Source organism: Bos grunniens, chromosome 4 (assembly GCF_055505025.1).
Source record: "Bos grunniens cultivar Pamir isolate PY7600 chromosome 4, Bosgru_T2T1.0, whole genome shotgun sequence".
In the NCBI taxonomy this organism is placed as follows: Eukaryota; Metazoa; Chordata; class Mammalia; order Artiodactyla; family Bovidae; genus Bos; species Bos grunniens.
In genome coordinates this window covers 26,085,176-26,103,645 of record NC_141168.1, presented here as the reverse complement: position 1 = coordinate 26,103,645, position 18,470 = coordinate 26,085,176, and the positions used below count along the sequence as shown (strand labels likewise).

At 39.2% G+C, this 18,470-nt stretch overlaps 1 protein-coding gene across 4 annotated transcripts in view; it reads right to left on the bottom strand.

The window, feature by feature from the left end:
• Positions 1 to 6,275: 6,275 nt before the first annotated feature.
• Positions 6,276 to 18,470, bottom strand: part of CEP41 (centrosomal protein 41) — a 50,190-nt gene continuing 37,995 nt past the window's right edge. For all 4 annotated transcript variants that reach the window (XM_086395665.1, XM_086395662.1, XM_086395663.1 and 1 more), the window contains 6 exons: positions 13,797 to 13,941; positions 11,969 to 12,120; positions 11,528 to 11,595; positions 10,344 to 10,458; positions 9,675 to 9,890; positions 6,276 to 8,732 (listed from right to left, as the gene is read on the bottom strand). In XM_086395665.1, coding sequence (XP_086251791.1) covers positions 8,584 to 8,732; positions 9,675 to 9,890; positions 10,344 to 10,458; positions 11,528 to 11,595; positions 11,969 to 12,120; positions 13,797 to 13,941 — 845 coding nt within the window. In that variant the 3' untranslated portion in view covers positions 6,276 to 8,583. The remainder of the gene's footprint in view (positions 8,733 to 9,674; positions 9,891 to 10,343; positions 10,459 to 11,527; positions 11,596 to 11,968; positions 12,121 to 13,796; positions 13,942 to 18,470) is intronic.

The window sequence follows — 18,470 nt, the reverse complement described above, 5'->3', positions numbered from 1 at the left end:
TCTCACTGCCACACGCTTTCTAGCATCTCTAGTACACTGTCTGCACCCTGTCTCCTCTCCCACCTGCCACCGCTCCTGATCATTTGCAGAATTTCTCAAACGTAAGACTCTCCTCTTGATACATCGCCTCCTCAGCGCCTAGAACTTGGCTTCCCTCCTTGGGCTTGGTGATTCTGGTGTCTGCGATATCACCTTAGTGGCTAGCACCACAAACACGTAGCATATATCTCAACTTTTTTTCAAAGCAAGAATCTATATTCATTTCTTCCAGATCTCTTAAGGTGTGACTGTGGAGTAGGGAGTCAGTCCTAAGAAGTTACTGGGAAGTTGAGGTAGGGGGATGGCTTGGTAGCTCCCCAAACAGGGGAGCTGGGGTAAGGATGGCAGCCTTTCCCTGTATCAGCCAGACAAAGTACAATGCTTCCAACTCCAGTGACTTAAAAATTTGTGTCTTTTTCACATACAGTAGCCTGAAGTTCAAATGCTTTTTTTTAAGGGCCCATTAAGGAATTTTCATCTTGGAGTTTTTAAAATAATCTTTGATATTCTAAAATTAAGGTATAGTTGATTTACAATATATATATATTAGTTTCAGGTATACAAAATAGGGATTAAAAATTTTTATGTATTACACACCATTCATTTTTTATTTTAATATGTTTTTCTACCAAACATTCTGAAAAATAAAAAGGATGAGGCTGACTATACATATAGTACACACAAACTTACACATATATAAGTTTATGAGGCAAGGTGAAACGGTGTTTCAGTCTTTACAGAAAGATGATCTAAAGATTTTATAACCCTTCCTTCATGTTATCTTTTGGGAAGCATTTCCCTTCAATTTATGTAGATAAGCTGAAACCCACTGTGATGGCTCAGCAAAAAAAAAAAAAAGACAAGGAAAAAACTGATCTCACTGCTTAATACAGACTGATAAATGAAAAAATATTAAGTTAGCAAGATAGTGTATCCTCTTATTAAAACTGGATTACTTAGGGATCCAGGATAGAATTGCTTAATCTAAAGTAAACTGTATTCCCTGATAGCAGAGGCTACTTGGTTTGGTATTCAGTCTGCAAAACCCTCAGAAGTACTTGACATACAGATACTCAATAAATATTTGTTGAACAAATGTTCTCCACATTTACTAGAAAACTTTTCATTTTTATAGTCTGTATTTTTGTAGGCTTGCAAGTTATTTTGAATTTTTCTGAGCTGCAATTTAGAAAGTAATGCTCTGAACAAGTAAAAGTATTAAGAAAGCTGAAAAGACAAGAAGCATAGCACCAGAATGAAAATGCCACGAGGGCAGGAACTGTGCCATTTTGCTCAACACTCGGTTTCTAGTGACTGGCCAAGTACATGACACGTATCATGCACTTAATAAATGCTTCTCAAATGGAGACATGGAAATAAATTAAAATTTTTTAACTTTATACTTTGCAGATACATATTTTTATAAATCTATGCATTAAAAGTTTTTATTTTCTAAATAAAACAATGCTAAAAGAGAAATGATAATTTTAGAAACTCATACAGCATATATGAAAAATTATTAATAACCCTGAGAGGAAAAGAGCCTTTATAAGTAAAAGGGGTTAAAAAAAAAAAAGACTTAACATTTCAAAAGAAAAATAGAAGATTTCTTCCCCGAAGAAGAAATACAAAAAGTTGATAAGAGAAAGATACTGTTTCTCTGGGCAATTTTTTTTGTACATTAAAGAAAAATATATTATTTTTTTCCCCATCAGATAAAGAATAGAAAGACTGACAATTCAGTATTATCAAGAGTATGAAGAAATAAGACCTGTCATATACTGCTGGTGGGAGGATAAATTTATACCACCTTCCCAGGGGGAATTTGGTGATATAAATAAAACATTTCAACATATTGCTGCTTTGACTCAGTAAGTCCACTTGGAGGAATTTACTTTATAAAAATTCCCTGAGAAGTTCAAATAAACACATGTACAACGTTGCAATAATAAAAATTTAAATAAAATAGAAAAGAACCTAGATAGATACCAGTATTAATATGGATATTACATGTTTACATAATGGAATATTGGGAAGCCGTTGTAGTCTGTGATTGATATGGAAAAATGGTCACAATATACTGAGTGAGACAAGCTGGTCACATGATGGAAATATTCTAAAATAGGATTGTGGTAATGCTTGCTCAACCCTGTAAATTTACTAAACTCCACTGAACTGTATCCTTCAAATGGGTGAATTTTATGGCATATGATTTGTATTTCCACAAAGTTTTTTAAAAAGCAGGCTATAATATAGTATATGGAGTATGAATCTCATTTTTGTTTGGAAAACATATACCCACTATGCCTGGAAGTAGATATTCTCCAATAATAATAATCGTGGTTACCCTAGGTGATGGTTTTTCCTCTTTACACTTTTCTGAGTTTCTTGCAATGAAAGAAGCTACTCAAACACACCAGATCACCTGTGGGTAACGTTACCTAGTATCAACTTATTATCAAAATCAAACATCTATATGACCGTCTTAATTTGTGCCCAGATTCTTTTTCATAATTTGTCTAAAGTCATTTCTTCTGCTGTCGCCCTGAACAAGGTAATTGTCTTACTTTTGGAAAAGTTTATATTCCAGACAGAGCTGGAAGTAAGTGCCCTACCAAGGGCAGGGTACCAACATCTCCTTGTTGGGGCCAGAGGTGGTGCAGGTGACAAATCCCAGGAGCCCTTGCCGCTCACATTCAATTCCTGCAGCAATCTGGGGAATTAATTAGGCTAATGCCTATTCTCCAGGAGTTTTCAAAAATCTTTATTTTAAAATGAACTCATTTACTCCATTCTTAGACCCTTATCCATGGCTCTCAGTGTGGCCTGTGAAGCCATCGGTGGTCCATAAGAATCCTTTGGGTGGTCTTTTGAATTAACACCAAGATATGTATGTCTAGCTTTGGCCTGAAGTTAAAATTGAAATGTCACTGAACACAATCCAGATATGACCTCACCAGTCCCTCATCCAGTGCAGGGCTGTTCATCATCTCAGTGATTGTTTTGCAAGGACATGTGGGACTAGGTGGATTTGAAGATGCAGATGGATTCTTGCTCTAAGGACTCTAAGGTCAGAAACATCATTCTGTGAACACACTGAGACCCAGATGCTCCTTACAGGAAACTGATATGACCAACCAAAACATTCAAACTGGCCAGATGAAGGAAGAGCTCTGAGAAGGAAGCACAGAACACCCGTCAAATCTGAAAAAAACTGTCAAAGGGTAATGAATTCTCCCCAAAGCTTTCAGGATCCATTTGGCAACTCAAACTGTGAGCATCATCTACCAACCCCAGAGACAAAGACGGCCAAATGTTTACTGCCAAACTAAAAGAAGAAAGTTAAAAGTCTTCTTTGTAACCACAGTGGTGTGTTCAGCTACATTTTTAGAGGACTGCAGTGGAATGAGAGCTCTGCTCACACACGGACAGAGGTGCAGAGGTTTGCTGCTGCTTCCTCCCATGAAGCCTAGGCCTGTAACCATGAGCCAATTCACACAATTTATGTTTCAGCCTACATCAGAAACATAGCCACAAAGGAAAGAGAAGATCGGACACAAATCATATCAATATGGTTTTATTGGAGAGTTCAACCATCAGGAAAACAGCCTACTTTCCCCGTACAATCTGTTGAAAAGCCTGTAACTCCCCTTCCCTAAGTGATACCTCATTAGGGACACGCTGAGAACCAAAACAAATCTCAGAAACCCTGGGGCACCTGTCTTCAAGACAGGTCACCAGACACAGACAGCGGTGGAACGGGGAAATTCATGGTCCCAGAAGCACATGCTTCTGTCCCTGAACTCCCACTGCCCTTCGTGTAGGTAGAGGAGGAAGGCTTTCAGTGGAATCTCAGGTAACAGGGAAGGGAGGGAGGCGGACAGCCAAGGGAAAGTTACATTTTTGTTGGTGAACTGGAGGCATGGCCAGGGAGAGGGTGTTGGGCCCACCCAGAGGGGGAAGCCCAGAGCAGTGCAGTTTTCTCAACCTTCCAGCTCAGTGACTCAAGGGCAAGTTGCTTAATTTCCACTCGACCCTTAGTCTCTCCCTCTAAGAACGGGGGCGCCTACCTTGTAGGGATGTTGGGATGGTCAAATGAGTCAAAACATAAAATGAAGACTCTAAGAATACTACCTAACACATAGTAGACGCCCCATAAATGTTTATAAGCATAAATACCTGGAAATCTTTAAGACTTGAAACCAAAGAGAAAGTAAAACCTGCTCTCAGATGGGGAGATGGTGTATAACCCGTAGCTGATGAATTCTGAAGGCTATGCTGAGCCTGAGGGGACCGTGGAAACAGGCAGACTGTAGACAGCCAGGGTAACAGTAAAGGTCCTCACAGCTTCCCGGGCACCTCCTGCAGGGGGTAATCTACAACTCTCAGAGTTACGAATGCCTCGCCTACGAAAGGACGTCCAAGGGGACAAGGGTAACAGCCTTTCCGGTCTCCAGAATGGCAGGCCAGGGCTGGGTGACCGCCACGGTGGGCCTGACATCCCAGACTGCAGTCCTGACGGATTTCTTTAGCTCACTTATTCACATATGCTTATTAAGGGGCACTGTCACGTAGCTGGTGATTTTTACCTTCTAGGAGCTTACAGTCAAAATAATTTTTAAAAATGTAGTCAATCAGTCCGTAGCGTCTAGTAAGTGACCTCTGTTGCCAAACATTTCACCAGGTACCTCAGGATGTTATGCATGTGAAGAGAATCTGAGTCTGCCTTCGGAACAAAGAGGATCAGCACCAGAGAGTGAGGCCGTAAGGGGATGGGATGGCGGGGGAAGGAGGCAGTAGAGTTCTGTAAACACATAAAATCAGGCACTGAATCCCGTTCTGCCAGGATTCAGTGCTGACAAATTGCCACCATTACACATTTTATGCCATAACTGACCTGCGTGCCGATTTAAGCACATGGCAATAGCAATTTCAATAATTACTGCAATTTTAGGAAAGTACTACTACCCAAATGTATTTTGAACACTTGGGAAGCACAGTGTGTCCTGTTTATTGTTTTCATAGGAAAAACATATTAATTTTCATCAAAAAAATAATTGGATAGAAGATAAGCATATCATCATGCTCACATAAACTGATGTAAAATACACATTTCTGATGTTTCTTGAAAAAAGAAAAAGGAGAGTATCATGGGAGTTACAACTTTGAAAGAACTGTGAAAAAATAAAAGCACATTATAGATACTGGGAGTATTTTAGAACTGGAGAAAGAAAGGTTCTTAATGATTATCTTCAGGATAGAACAGGAAGGGAGTCATGGATTTAAATCCAGGTGGACAGAAATTAATTATCCCCCCTAAAAAAGTCAGAGAACATAAAAGACAGAATCTACAACGAATATATAACGTGACAGAAACCAAAACCAACACAAGAAAAATTGCCTACATATTTCTTTCTAGCCCAGGACTCTGACTTCACTTATATTCCACAAGGGAATTAGAGAAAAGAAGTTTTGTTTTGTTCTGTGTTCTTGGTGAGTAGCCTAAAGTCTTATGAATTTTTGTATAATCTCAATAGCACTGCGGGAAAAATCCCTCAGCAACTAATGAACTCTATTTGCTCTCTTTTAATTCTGACTTATACCCTAGTCCAATATGATTGTGCTAGTTCTGACTTTCTACTAAAGGTGAAAAATAAAATTACTTTTAGGCCATTTAAATCATTCTATGTCTTTCAGTAGACTAAACCTGACATTACAGCCCGAGATGTTCTTTTTGTACTCGAATGAGTAATGTTGCCTTCTCCTCCCTCTTCACTTCTTGCTTTCACGCTTCCCTCCTTCCTCCCCTCCTTTCCTTCTTTAGAGTACTGAATGTATTAGTTAGACTTTGACCATCACTGTTGCTCAGAGAGAGGAGTAGCTGTACTTCGAGCAAGCATTTTCCATCCAGGGGGTCCTAAGTTCCCAGGCAAGAGCAGCTCGCCAGCCTCTGCAACACTGATGAGAGTCCCATGGTATTGTGTTTAAGGTGGCCATCAGTCCCTGCTGGGCATGGAGAGAAACCCAGACCTTCTAACTGGAGAGCTAAGGTCTCCTGCCCTAACTGGAATGATTTCTGATTCATTTATACAAAGAAACTAGGCGTTCCTGGGAGATACAGCAAAAAGAAGTACACTTTCCAATCACCCCAGGCTCATGTGACTCCCCACAGATCATCTCAACAGAGAGGGAGAGAGAAGTTGGCAGACTTCAGCATATTAATAGCAAACAACAAATTAACAACTATGTACTTTAATCGTCAACATTCATAATTGCACAGAGTATCACAGATCACTTAAATAATACATGTCAGTTAATCTAATGAAGAAACTAGTCATGCAGAACATTCAGAGCAATACCGTGAGCGTGTAAAAACTGTCTGCGAGTGACACTTAACACAAAAAGTACAGAATGAGAGCAGGTCTTTGAGGAGCAGTTATATAAAACCCCTACCAACAGGCAAAGCACTATGGAGAGACACACGTCAGTACAGTCAACCTGCCAGGTCTCTCCAGTAAACGCACAGCAACTCTAATAGGATCGGCTACACCGACTGTGCACACACACACACAGCCATTTCAAACGCTCTAGTGTTGTGTGGTGATGGGAATGCAGAATAGGAACAAAAGGGGCTACCACTCACTTGTAAAACTGAATCCAGTGGGGGAAATCTAGACTCCTGACTAGTTGACTTGAAAATGGAATAAACAGAACTCTGTCACAGAGAAAAAAAATTTCTTAAAAATGTATATGTGTCCAAAATGGCTGAAAATCTTGTCCATGCTAGGGGAAAGTTGAATGTGGAAAAATTTGCATTAAAAAAAATCTATGCTGTAAAGAAAATAAAAAGCCAGAGCATTTTGGCATTAGCAAAAGGCTGAACTTAGTTCTCAGGCAATAAATTTATGGGGAAACATGACAGGCTCCTCATTAAAGCTTTGTGTACGTTGGCTGAATTTTATACAAGATTCTTGAATCTTATGGAAAATTGGGCACGGCCTGACATCTGAACAATGTCCCTGGTTTGTTTGATTTCTAAAGCATCGGAAAATGTTGCACTTTGGAAATCAAGTAGAGAAGAATAAACACACTAAAATAGAACTGGGCTGAATCTGAAAGTTATTTTTCCATATGTCTCTATAAGATATTTATTACCTTTATTTCTCCTACAAATACAGCTTCCCATGCTGGAAATACTGTGATACCTTTTTTTTGGTGGTGAGAAAAAGAGTCCTGTTAAGACAAATCTTCCCCAGCAGCAATAACCACCTAAGGATAGGCAATTTTCAGCTGGCTTTTCAGAGGCTGGTTGCCATGACAAAGAGCACAATTTATTCCTCAGTCCCTTATCACAACTACAGATCACAGACCATAAAAATTAACAAGCCTCTTTTTCCTTTTCCTGATGATTTCAGAGTTCCTCATCCTTACCTGAGGTCTTTTGTTCCCCCAATTAAATGGAATGAATGTCAGTCATCTAGCAATTCAATTAATGCCGATTCAAAATTCTGGCCAAACAAGAATCTATAATCACAACCTCCTAATCACAGCTCAGTCATGAGAATGAAAAGTAAGCAGGAAATTGCACTAATTACTCAATTAGACTAATACTGTATTTCTAAGCAAGGATTTCAGGGGTTGTCAGCTCTGACAAAGGGCTGTGGAGTCGTCCTCACCTTGTGTGCTGGTGGTGACCCAACCAAAGCCAGTGTTTTCAAGGGGCCATGATTTCTACCCATCTAATATGAATATGCCTGAGCTGGATAATGGAAATTTACAACTAATAAACCAACCACAAATGAGGGGCGACTCCAGGGGGCTTCAATGAATGGCTCTCAACCCAGCCCTGTACAGTGGATAGGGCTTTCCCATGAGGGTGGCTGAGCACACATCATCACCTGTGCTGGCCCCAGAACATCTCGTGAGGGGGAGCTTCGCACACATGTGAGAGCGGCTACTAAGTCTTAACTCAGTAATGCTTACAGGTATCGGCTTCCAAACTCAAGACAGAACGTGCATCGGGTGGGTGCTGGGCAAAAAGCTCCTCAGCCAGCGGGTCCACACCTGATGGAGACCCTGGTGGCGGCTCTGAATCATCTGCACCCCCAGGGGCAGCTTCTCAGGCTGCAAAGCCTACCTAGAGAACCTTCATGAAACCAAGAACACTGAGTGAAAAAGAACTGGCTGGGAAGGACACACAGATGTGCCTGAAGTAGTTACAAAACAATGCAGGACACAGACCAAAACAAACTCGACCTTATTTTTTAAAAAATGAAAGCCTAAAAAAATTAAGACTTTTTTCCTACTCAGTTTCAGAGACTTAAATATTCTGTAAACAACAGGGAGGACACTAGAGCCTGTCATGCCTCTGGTTTTTGTAAAAATCCTTCCCAAGCTGGATGTGGGAAAGGAGTTGGAGATAGGAAGAGGGCCTGGCACACATGCTGAGGTCTTTGCAGCAGTTTCTGAAATGACCAACTTGGGAACTGCTCGGGGTTCCAAAAGGAGAGAAAACATTTATTTGACTAAGGCAGACAAGGTCCTTTACTTCCAGGGTTTGCCTTGCAGGTGGCCACTGCCCAGTGAGCGGGGATTCTGGTGGCTGGCAGGGCCCCCGGCAGGCAGGTTCTGACCGCTGCGGGTGCCTGGAACCTTGGCATCTCTTCCAGAAGCGTTAGCTTGGCTCAGCCGGCCTGGAGGAAGCAAGAAAGCAGGGAGCAGAGCTGCAAAAATGATTGCAGAGACAATCTGCCAAGTATACTTTTAAACTAATGAAGTCTTATGCTACACACCACTTTTAAGCTAATGAAGTTCTGTTCAGCATCTTCTTTAGGTTAAAACTTACTCTTGAGCCTTGAGATCAATTAGAAGGTGGGGAAGAAGGTAGGGATGGAAGGAAACCCAGATTATTGTTCTTTCCTTCCTCTCCACTGTCCCAACCAACCTCGCCTATTCGTCATTCCTTCTCACTAGAGAAGGAACAGGAACGACTAGAGGAGAAAGAGAAAGCACTGTGTCAAAGGAAAGGCTGGAAGTGTAAGAAGCAGCAGCAGAAGGAAGCAAAGTTTTCCAAGAAGGAATCAAGGGCTTCCCCGGTGGCTCACTGGTAAATAATCCACTGGCCAATGCAGGAGACATGGGTTCAGTCCCTGGGTTGGGAAGACCTTCTTGGAGAAGGGAATGGCAACCCACTCCAGTATTCTTGCTTGGAAAATCCCATGGACAGACGAGCCTGGCAGGCTATAGTCCTTGGGATGGCAAAAGAGTCAGACACGACTTAGCGACTAAACAATGGTAATGATGAGGGGAAAGATGGAATGCTTTGTATTCCAAGAAGGAATCTGAATGCTTTGGCTTAGCCTCTCAGCTCCTCCTAAGATACCCACTTTATTTGACTGAAAACTTTTCTTTCAGTTGTCTGTGTGCAATGCCTAATTCTTGCCATCATCTGGGAGCACCTCCGCTCACTCATTTCCCTTCTCCTCACATAGCACCTGCATATTTCCCTCCCCCCTGCAAATATTTTAAGAATCTGAATATAAGAGATCAAGCTTCTCATATGATGAGGTTGATGTTCAAAGCTGTAAATCTCAAGTTCTACAGAAACATTATTTCCAAAGGTCAAAATATCTTACTAGGATTGTCTGCAGGACCCTGGTCCTCTTCCAGGTAATATTCTATCTTCTTTAGGTCTTCCGGGGTAAATCTCCATTTATTTTCAGCTGGTAGGGGTGGCACTTTGGGACTGGATCGTTTTCGGGCAGAACCAGGAGGAAGGGCCTGCTGGCAAGATGCTGGCAGGGAACCTGTAATCAGTCCTTCTGGGAATTTCTGAGCTAAGACTTTTAGACCTGGGTATGGAAGATCATCAGAAAAAGCACTGTTAGCATGGTAAGGCCAAGGCAAACCTGGAAAGGAGCCCACGTGTCTCCTCAACACAAGGACGGGAAATCTTTCTTAATTGCTTCACCATTAAGTAAATTACACCAGAAAATGTCCGTTGTTATGTGGGATTCTGAGAATTCCACCAGAAATTGCTTTGCTCAAGTCTTCAGCATTAAGGCTTTCTTACAGAACCATAAAGCAACATCATTCTTTCAGGAATTAGAAACATGTGCTGATTGAGGTAAGGGAAGTTTCACATATCCTGACTCCCTTCCGCCAGCATGTTTTTTTTCTATTTCCAGAATACTGAATTCTGAGCTCTGCAGGGGAGGGGAGGGGGGAAACTCTAGGAGTGAAGCAGAAGGAGTGTGAGTCCAAGTATTTGCCTTTTAAGTGCTAAGCAGAACGTAGCCCCTCACCTCCAGAAAGCATGAAGAGGTTCTCAAATCCCCGCTCGCACATGGTGGTGGCCGCCTGGCTGGCCAGCCTCTCATCGTCGTCATACAGGATGATGATCTTGCCGTGGGCATTTTTCTAACAGTCACATGAGTTAAGGTTTGACCACACTGAGCTAATGCTCCTAGACTATACAGAAATGCCGAAGGAAGGAAAGCAGTCAAGGTTTGCCTATCTTGAGTTCAGGGAGCACGGGATGACCCCTCTTCAGGGCATCCTGGATTTTTTTTCCTGTGCTGAAAACCAGCACAAGCTGGTATCCTTTTCTTGTGTGTGTGTGTGTACACATAACTCTCTCTCTCTCTCTCTCTCTCTATATATATATCTCTCTCTCCAAGATGGCACTAGTTACATACTGTATACTCTTTGGCCCTTTCATCTGTACAGTCCTGGAGAACAATTATTATAAACTCCATTTACAGATGAGGAAACATAAAAACTTGAGTGCCCGGTGTGTGCACTGCAGCCTTACTGAGAACGGTAAAAAAGTGGGAACCGCCTAAAAGTCCAGTCCTCCAGAGAAGAATGATTTAGTAAACTACAGTAAATCTTAAGATCAGATATTTTACTGCACCAAAAACAGAGTTTATACAGAGCTTGTGTTAGTGTGGGGAAATTCAAGTAATAGGAAGTGGGGGAAGCAACACACTAAATTATATATCTAAGTATGACTTCCACTTTGTTAAAAAGACTACATAGAAGACCGCCTGGAATAACATACACAAAAGATTCCCTAAGAGTTTCTTATGCAGTTGTGTGGTTATCGGGGATTTCAGTTTTCTTTTTTATATTTTTCAGTATTTAAATTTTCTATTTGTACAATTTTTATGAGCAAAGCAAACTAAAATTTTAAGAAGAAAAAAATTAAAATAGAAGGAAAAAATTCAATCCTTATATTTTACTTGGGGAAAATGAAAAAAAAAAAAAGCTTTCTGGGGAAAAAAATGTCTTAGGATTAACTGTCAATAGATCCTAACTGTTAATCTAACGTTTCTTGTCCAACTGCAGGATGGACTAGAAAGCAGCCTCAGCAATAGCTAAAGATCCAAATTCTAAAATATGCTAAGTTAGCTAATTAATATCGGTAATAAATTTGATTCTTACAATCCTTATACCACCCAACTCCTTAAAGTACAACAAAGGATACATACTCAAGAATATCATTTGAGTAAGGGTTCATTGTTCTAGACAGAGTTGCAATTGGGTAACTGTAAGCTGCAAAGAGAAGAAAAAGCTTAGGAAGTTTGTAGTTCTCAGTACAACTTGGCTCCAATCCCTAGCTGGTTTAACACCTAAGAGTTAAACATATTTTCAAACTCACTAGTGATAAACCTAAATGCTTCTGTGAGAGAGAAGAGAACAGGACACAGTGAAGGACAGGAAGCATTCTGACATTTAGCCCTGGGCCCCTGATCCCTCTGAGAATTTCCCCAGCCTCTCTCAGAGCATGCGGTGGAGCCAACTCACAGGTTCCCGGAACCCCTCTGGCTAGCACTGTGCTGACCACGGGGTGTGGGTCGAGTCTGCCTGGGCTCAGGACCGGGCTCTGTTCTTGGGAGTGAGACACTGAAAAGCCTTTCTCTCTTACCTCCAACAATGTGGCACTGCTGGTAAGAGTCTCTATCTCGTACATCTAGCAGCAGGAAAGGGCAGTCGGGATAAGGTTTGTCTTTGGTATTGGGCTCTGTTTTCTTCACAAGCCCTTTGTCTAGATCCAGTTCCCCAACACCACTGATGACGCTGCAAGTGCAAAAGTAGGTCGGCAGACACTAGTCAGGGGTGGGTGGCTTAAAGGTCAAATGCGTTTCTTCAGAATGGCGACAAGAGTGCTCAATGTCTTTTCAAAAAACACTTCAAAGGAAAAGGAAAATGGATATGGGCTCTCAGTTCTGTCTCTGAATGCAAGGTACTATGGATGGATTCTTATTCTATCACCCTGGACACCAAGGAAGGGATCCACTGTCCATACTCACCTTCAGAGAGTGCATGTTAGGTCATTAGCATGGCAGAGGGGGCAGAAACTGTAGGGCACATGCTGCCTCCAGCAACAAGGGCAGCATTCAGAGAAAGAAAGAGGCGAACAGTTAATCCAATGGAATTTTGATGAGTGTAAGAAAGCAGAGCAAAAGGAAAGAATAAGGTTGACCGGACAGGAAAACTGAAGACATTTCTATGTATATTATATATAACATAAAGTAACAATGGTGTTTTAATATATTTCATATACTGTGACTTATCCAGTATGTCTTATCCTCAATGTCTTTAATAGTTATCTGTAGTCACTTAAATTTTTATGGGTTATGAGGTTAAGGTTGAAGAGGCTTTTAGATTTTGTGGCATATGATAAGACGGTGGAAAAACTACGATTAAAATGAGGAAGGTTTGTTTCTGACCCATTTCTGAAGTCATAGAATTACCAAAGTTGCTTGCCAGGTTAATATAGGCAAAATGTGGCACAAACATGAGTTGGAGAAAACATGTGTTATGAGCAAAATGCCAAGCAGTGAAATATCTGCACTGGGATAAGAAGATGATCACTCTTCTGGTAATATGGAGACACACATGCCAAACCACAGGCTGGTTGGTCTGTAGCAATAGCTCCTCTCCCATCACAGCAAGTCGAAGTCTGCCTTTAAATCCAATGAAAAGCTACAACTCTATGCCATATGGTGCATATTTTGTTGATCAAAGAAGAAAAAACTATGTCATATGAAACTACATCCTCACGGAAGCCTTGTTCGTCTATCTTGTTTTGAATGCAATTTTAGAGTCCCTGCACAGAAGTAGTCATGAAAATAATAGTAGTGCGATTGACAAGAGCAGTGCTGTCCCCAGTAGAACTAGCTTGTCTGGTAGACCTGTTTTACCAGTAGAAGAGATGGATACGTGCAGAACATTAGTACCATCTTATAACCGACAGTGAATACAGGTGAGGACGTGCTGCACCGTGAAACTGCCCCGTGCATTGGAGAGCTGACATCAAGGCTGCTTTCACTCTCCTTTGCACCTATTTAATATCAGAGCACTATGTGTGGCGCTCTGTTTTTCTTCTGATTCTAGACAGGGTAATTATAAGCTGCAGCAGACAGAAAAGGAGAGGGGGGAATCATACTCTGAGTCAAAAGACAGTGGTTGTAAAACTAAGTCCTAATAGCAAACTTGCATATGTGAAAGCTCAGAAGAAAGGGGTTGAGGAGTGAAAATTAAAGCTCTCCTATCAATATATGCTTGCATTAACTAAGAATGCTGTGAAAAGATTCAGGAGGTGGCATTTATATATAGAGAAAATCAAATGGCTGGGATGAAAATGTGGGATTTCACGACACCAACCTGTTTCTAAGGTAATTAAATCATTGACATGGTACATAGATTAATGAAGGTAAAATGCAGTGAAAACATGAATCTGATAAGAGCACCTCTGAAGAGTTGAGCGGCTAAAGTCCCCGGCTCCCTCACTGTTTATGAACTGCACGGGGCTTGGCGACTGCTCCCCAGGGCTCCCATTCCCGTTGGTCTTGGCAGTGATTTCAGCATCAGGCTCTGAAGTTGCAGAATCATTGTCTAAAATGAATAAATAAATAAATTTAACCTCAGAATTTGTATTTACTTGTTAGGTAGTTCCACTGAAAGTAGGTGGAGAAAAGGAACTCATATGATCATTATTAAACTGTTCTCTAAGTTCTAACATACAGATTCTCAAACTGTAGTCTGTGGACCCCAGGAGTCCCAAAGACCCTTTTTCAGGGGATCTGAAAGGTGAAAACTATTTTCATAATACTACAATGTTATTTGTCTTTTTTATCAAGCTGCGGTTTGCACTGAGGGTAACCATGGCAGTAACATTTTTTAAAAAGTCCCTGATAAAGTAGTAATCATAATTTTTATTAAATGTCCTCCTTAAATAACACATCTTTAAAATATTCTGTGTGATGAAATGGGAGAATCCACACACAACAAATTTGCTACATACTAACATCCCATTGGTGTTTCAAGGGAAAGTATGTGTGGGATTCGTGCTGCTTTTGCCTTGAACTCCACTTTTATGTGGAAGAAAAATTGACATGAAAACTATAGTTATTTAGGTTTGTGCATTTGGCATATATTTTCTAAAAGATGATCTAAGTGAATTTCTCATTTCAAGGAAAACAACCAATGGTATTTGTTGCAATGATTAAATTTTAAACAAAAATAGAATTTTGGAAACTATTTGCCACCAAGAGCTTGACTTCTTTACCATCTTAATGACTTTCCTGGTAAGATGGGTGTTGAGGTTAATAAATGTGACTTTTTGATATTGTGTAGTGAAATCTGTCAACATTTGGAAGATAACTCTTAACTCAGTGAAAGTAGTGAAAATGAAAGTCGCTCAGTCGTGTCCAACTCTTTGCGACCTCATGGACTATATAGTCCATGGAATTCTCCAAGCTAGAATACTAGAGTGGGTAGACTTTCCCTTCTCCAGGGGATCTTCTCAAACCAGGGATTGAACCCAGGTCTCCTGCATTGCAGGTGGATTCTTTACCAGCTGAGCCACAAGGGAAGCCCAAGAATACTGGAGTGGGTAGCCTATCCCTTCTCCAGGGGATCTTCCTGAGCCAAGAATCGAACCGGGGTCTCCTGCATTGCAGGTGGATTCTTTACCAACTGAGCTATCAGGGAAGGCCTCATCAGTACTTTCCAAATGACCAATGAATGATATTATAAAATTATGGATGAGTAAAAAATACATTCAGAGTTCAAAACAGACCAATGGGCTCAATGTAACAGGGTATGAAAAGTTCATTGATATGGTTTCAGATTCCACACTACAACCAACCTTTAAGAAGGTACCAGCTATCAAGTTTTGATGTAGTGTCAAAGAAAAATATCCATATTATATGAAAGGGCTATTAAAATGTTCTTCCTTTGTTCAATTAAGATCTGGGTGAGGCCAGATTTTCTTCAGGTTACTTCAGCCCAAAGAGTATATTGCAACAGACTGAATGCAGAAGGTATGAGATATTAGCTGTCTTCTGTTAAAACAGACATTAACATGACTTACAAAAAGTGTGAAACAATGTTATGCTTCATATATATTTTTGTTTTGGAAACACAGCTATTTTGCATAAAAATGTTATTTATGTTTGCAATGGGGTTAATATTATTATTTTTAAGGTAAATAGCAAATAAATATTCTTAAAATTCTATTTAAATTTTTAATATCACAAGTATTAATAGATATAATTCACAAAAACCAAAACTCTTTGAGGTCGTCAAAAATAAAGTGTAGAGGAAGACTAGTACCAAAAGGCTTGAGAATGTGCTGTTCTAACCAGTATAATGAGAGAATAAATAGAAATAGGAAGTGTAGTTATTAAAGAGAATATAAAATTTTAATTTGCATATAACATACCTAGAAACTTTAAGAGAATCCTATGAAAATAAGGAGAATATTCATAAATATGTTAGATTTTAAAATTAATCTAGATTGTAAGGTTAATTTTAAAAAATAAGCTATTTATAAAATAAATAAATACTGACAATCAAAATATTTTTTCTATATACCAGTAAGAAAATAACATGAAGAACATCTCATTTACGATAACAGCTAGTTACAAAATATACTGTCCTAGAAAATTAACCTATTAAAGAATGTAAAGGCCCTATAAAAACTGATAAGTGCTTTATAGGTCTTATAAAAATTTTACTTAGGGACATTAAAGAAGACCTGAATGAAGAGAGAGTGACATATTGTGCATGTTCCTGACTTAGTGATTAAAGTAAAGTGATGTTAATCCTTTCCTAATTTAATTTTCAGCCTTAAAACAAATCCCAATGGACTTTTTAAAAAAAAAAAGCTTAAAAGGATTTTAAAGATGAGAAGAAAAAAGATATATGTATATGTAATTCGGAGAATCTGCCTTTTCAAGTAGTCACATATATTGAAAAGGTAAAGGATCAAAACAGTGCAGTAGAACAATGGAAAATTACAAAGAACACAGAAACAAATCCTAGGAGATAGATATATATATATAAATCTAATGTATGTTAAAGGTACAAAAACCAGTAGGTAAGAACTATTAAATAAATAGTGCTGGGATAATCTGCCAACTATTTTAAAAAAGCAACCTTAGATAACCTCTTCTTATTTTGGATTTTATGACTCTAAAGCACCAAAATGAAAATACATCAGGCTAACAGATTTAATCATAAAAAATGCAAACCTCAAATATGTCAAAAGTCAACACAAAGAAAATTAAAAATCACAAATTAGGGAAAAAATCCATGACATGTGTAAGTGAGAAAAGGTTAATATACTTAGTTCATTAATATTTTAAAACTAGCTCTTTAGTAGAAAAAAGATTGTATGCACAAAATAAAAATGCAATCAAGATAAAACTGTTAACACGGAAAGGAAGCCTTCTTTGCACTCCAGAACTGCAGGCCATCAGGCCCCTTCCCCCAAGGGAACTACCTTCAAATATTTGTCTCCTTCCAAAAATGAAACAACTACATATTTTACATATATTTATTTCTCCTCTTCTTACATATCCAGAAAGACGCTATTCATACTGCTCTACACTATGGTTTGTTGTTTACTTTTTTTTTTAACTTAATAACATCAAGTAAAGATTTTTCTCATTTATTTTCAAGGCTATATTGGTTTCCAATGAATAAAGAGATCATAATCATTTAAAGATTTTACAAATCAGTAAGTAAAAGATGAACATTCCATTAGAAAAAAGCAAGAAAGGACATGTCCTCAAAAGAAGAAATATCTATGGCCAACAAACACAGACATGTATGCCAAGGCTTGATCTCGTTTTCCGATAAATTAAAACTAAAACTATTATATACCGTTCTTCATCCATCAAACTGGGAAACATTTACAAAAGTGAGAACTATTCAGCACTGGCTAGGATGGGGAGAAATGGGTCTTCTTATTTGTTCGGTGGGAATACAAACAAGTAGAACCTTTCTGGAGATAATGTGGAATCAGCGCTGAGCATCTTAAAACGGTTCCACCCTTTGACCCTCTGCAGCAGTTTATCTTCAGGAAATAAGTCAGAACCATATAAAAATTTATGTATTTACATTACAACATTCTCTCATAAAAATGAAAAATCAGAAAAACATTAATGGCCAACAATAGGAGAATAATTAAATAAATCATGGCATATCTAAAGGCTAGACATTATATGACAACACAGCCTTTACAATTGAGCTTTGAAATCTATTTAATAGCAAAGTTTTCATGATAAAATGTTCAATGATAGCAGTATAATACAAAACTATATACGAAGAGTATGGATTTGGGTGGGGAAAATAGACCAAAATGTTAATAGGGTTTATTAGTTATTTTAATTTTCTTCTTTATATTTTTTTAACAGGTTTCTGATTTTCTAGAAATATATTTTAAAGCAGGGAAAAAATAAATATTATAAAAGGAGTTATTTTATTCCTTCAAAAACAGCCAATGTGTATACAGATACAATCTGCTCTACAAGCATTACTGAGTGAGTTATTATTCTGTATAGAGCACTAAAAACACTAATATTACTCACACATTATGGTGTCCTACTTTACAAGAGCCTATTTTGCTCTGCAAATTTATCTCAGAAGAGAAAATTGCATGTGCCCATATGTCCTGGTGTTGCAATCTCGACAATGAATTAAAGGACAAAATCCAGGTACTTTATAATAACCAGGTTAAAACTGGGAGTACTCGTATGAGGAGACTCAATTATCTCTATTACAAAGAGCCCTTATTTCTCTGCAGTGTGAGAGGCATCCGTCAAAAGATAAATTCCTGCCTTTTTCAGATTCTCTTTATCCTCCCTAACAAAAACAAGCCCAGGGAAATGACAGTTGAGTTGTACAAACCCAGTGTTCAGTCTTCCTGAGAAACTTGTCTTGAAATCAGAAGTCAAATTCCTGGCCTACATCAACCTTAACAAAACACATCCCCCTTCAACAAGCAGCCGCACACTGACAGCTGAGGACTTCAGGATGAATAAAGACCTTTGCTCTGTGGATTCTTTTCATGACAGTACACCTAAGAGGCTTTCTTTTCAACTTGGTATTTAAGAAAGGAGATCTGGTGCCTATCT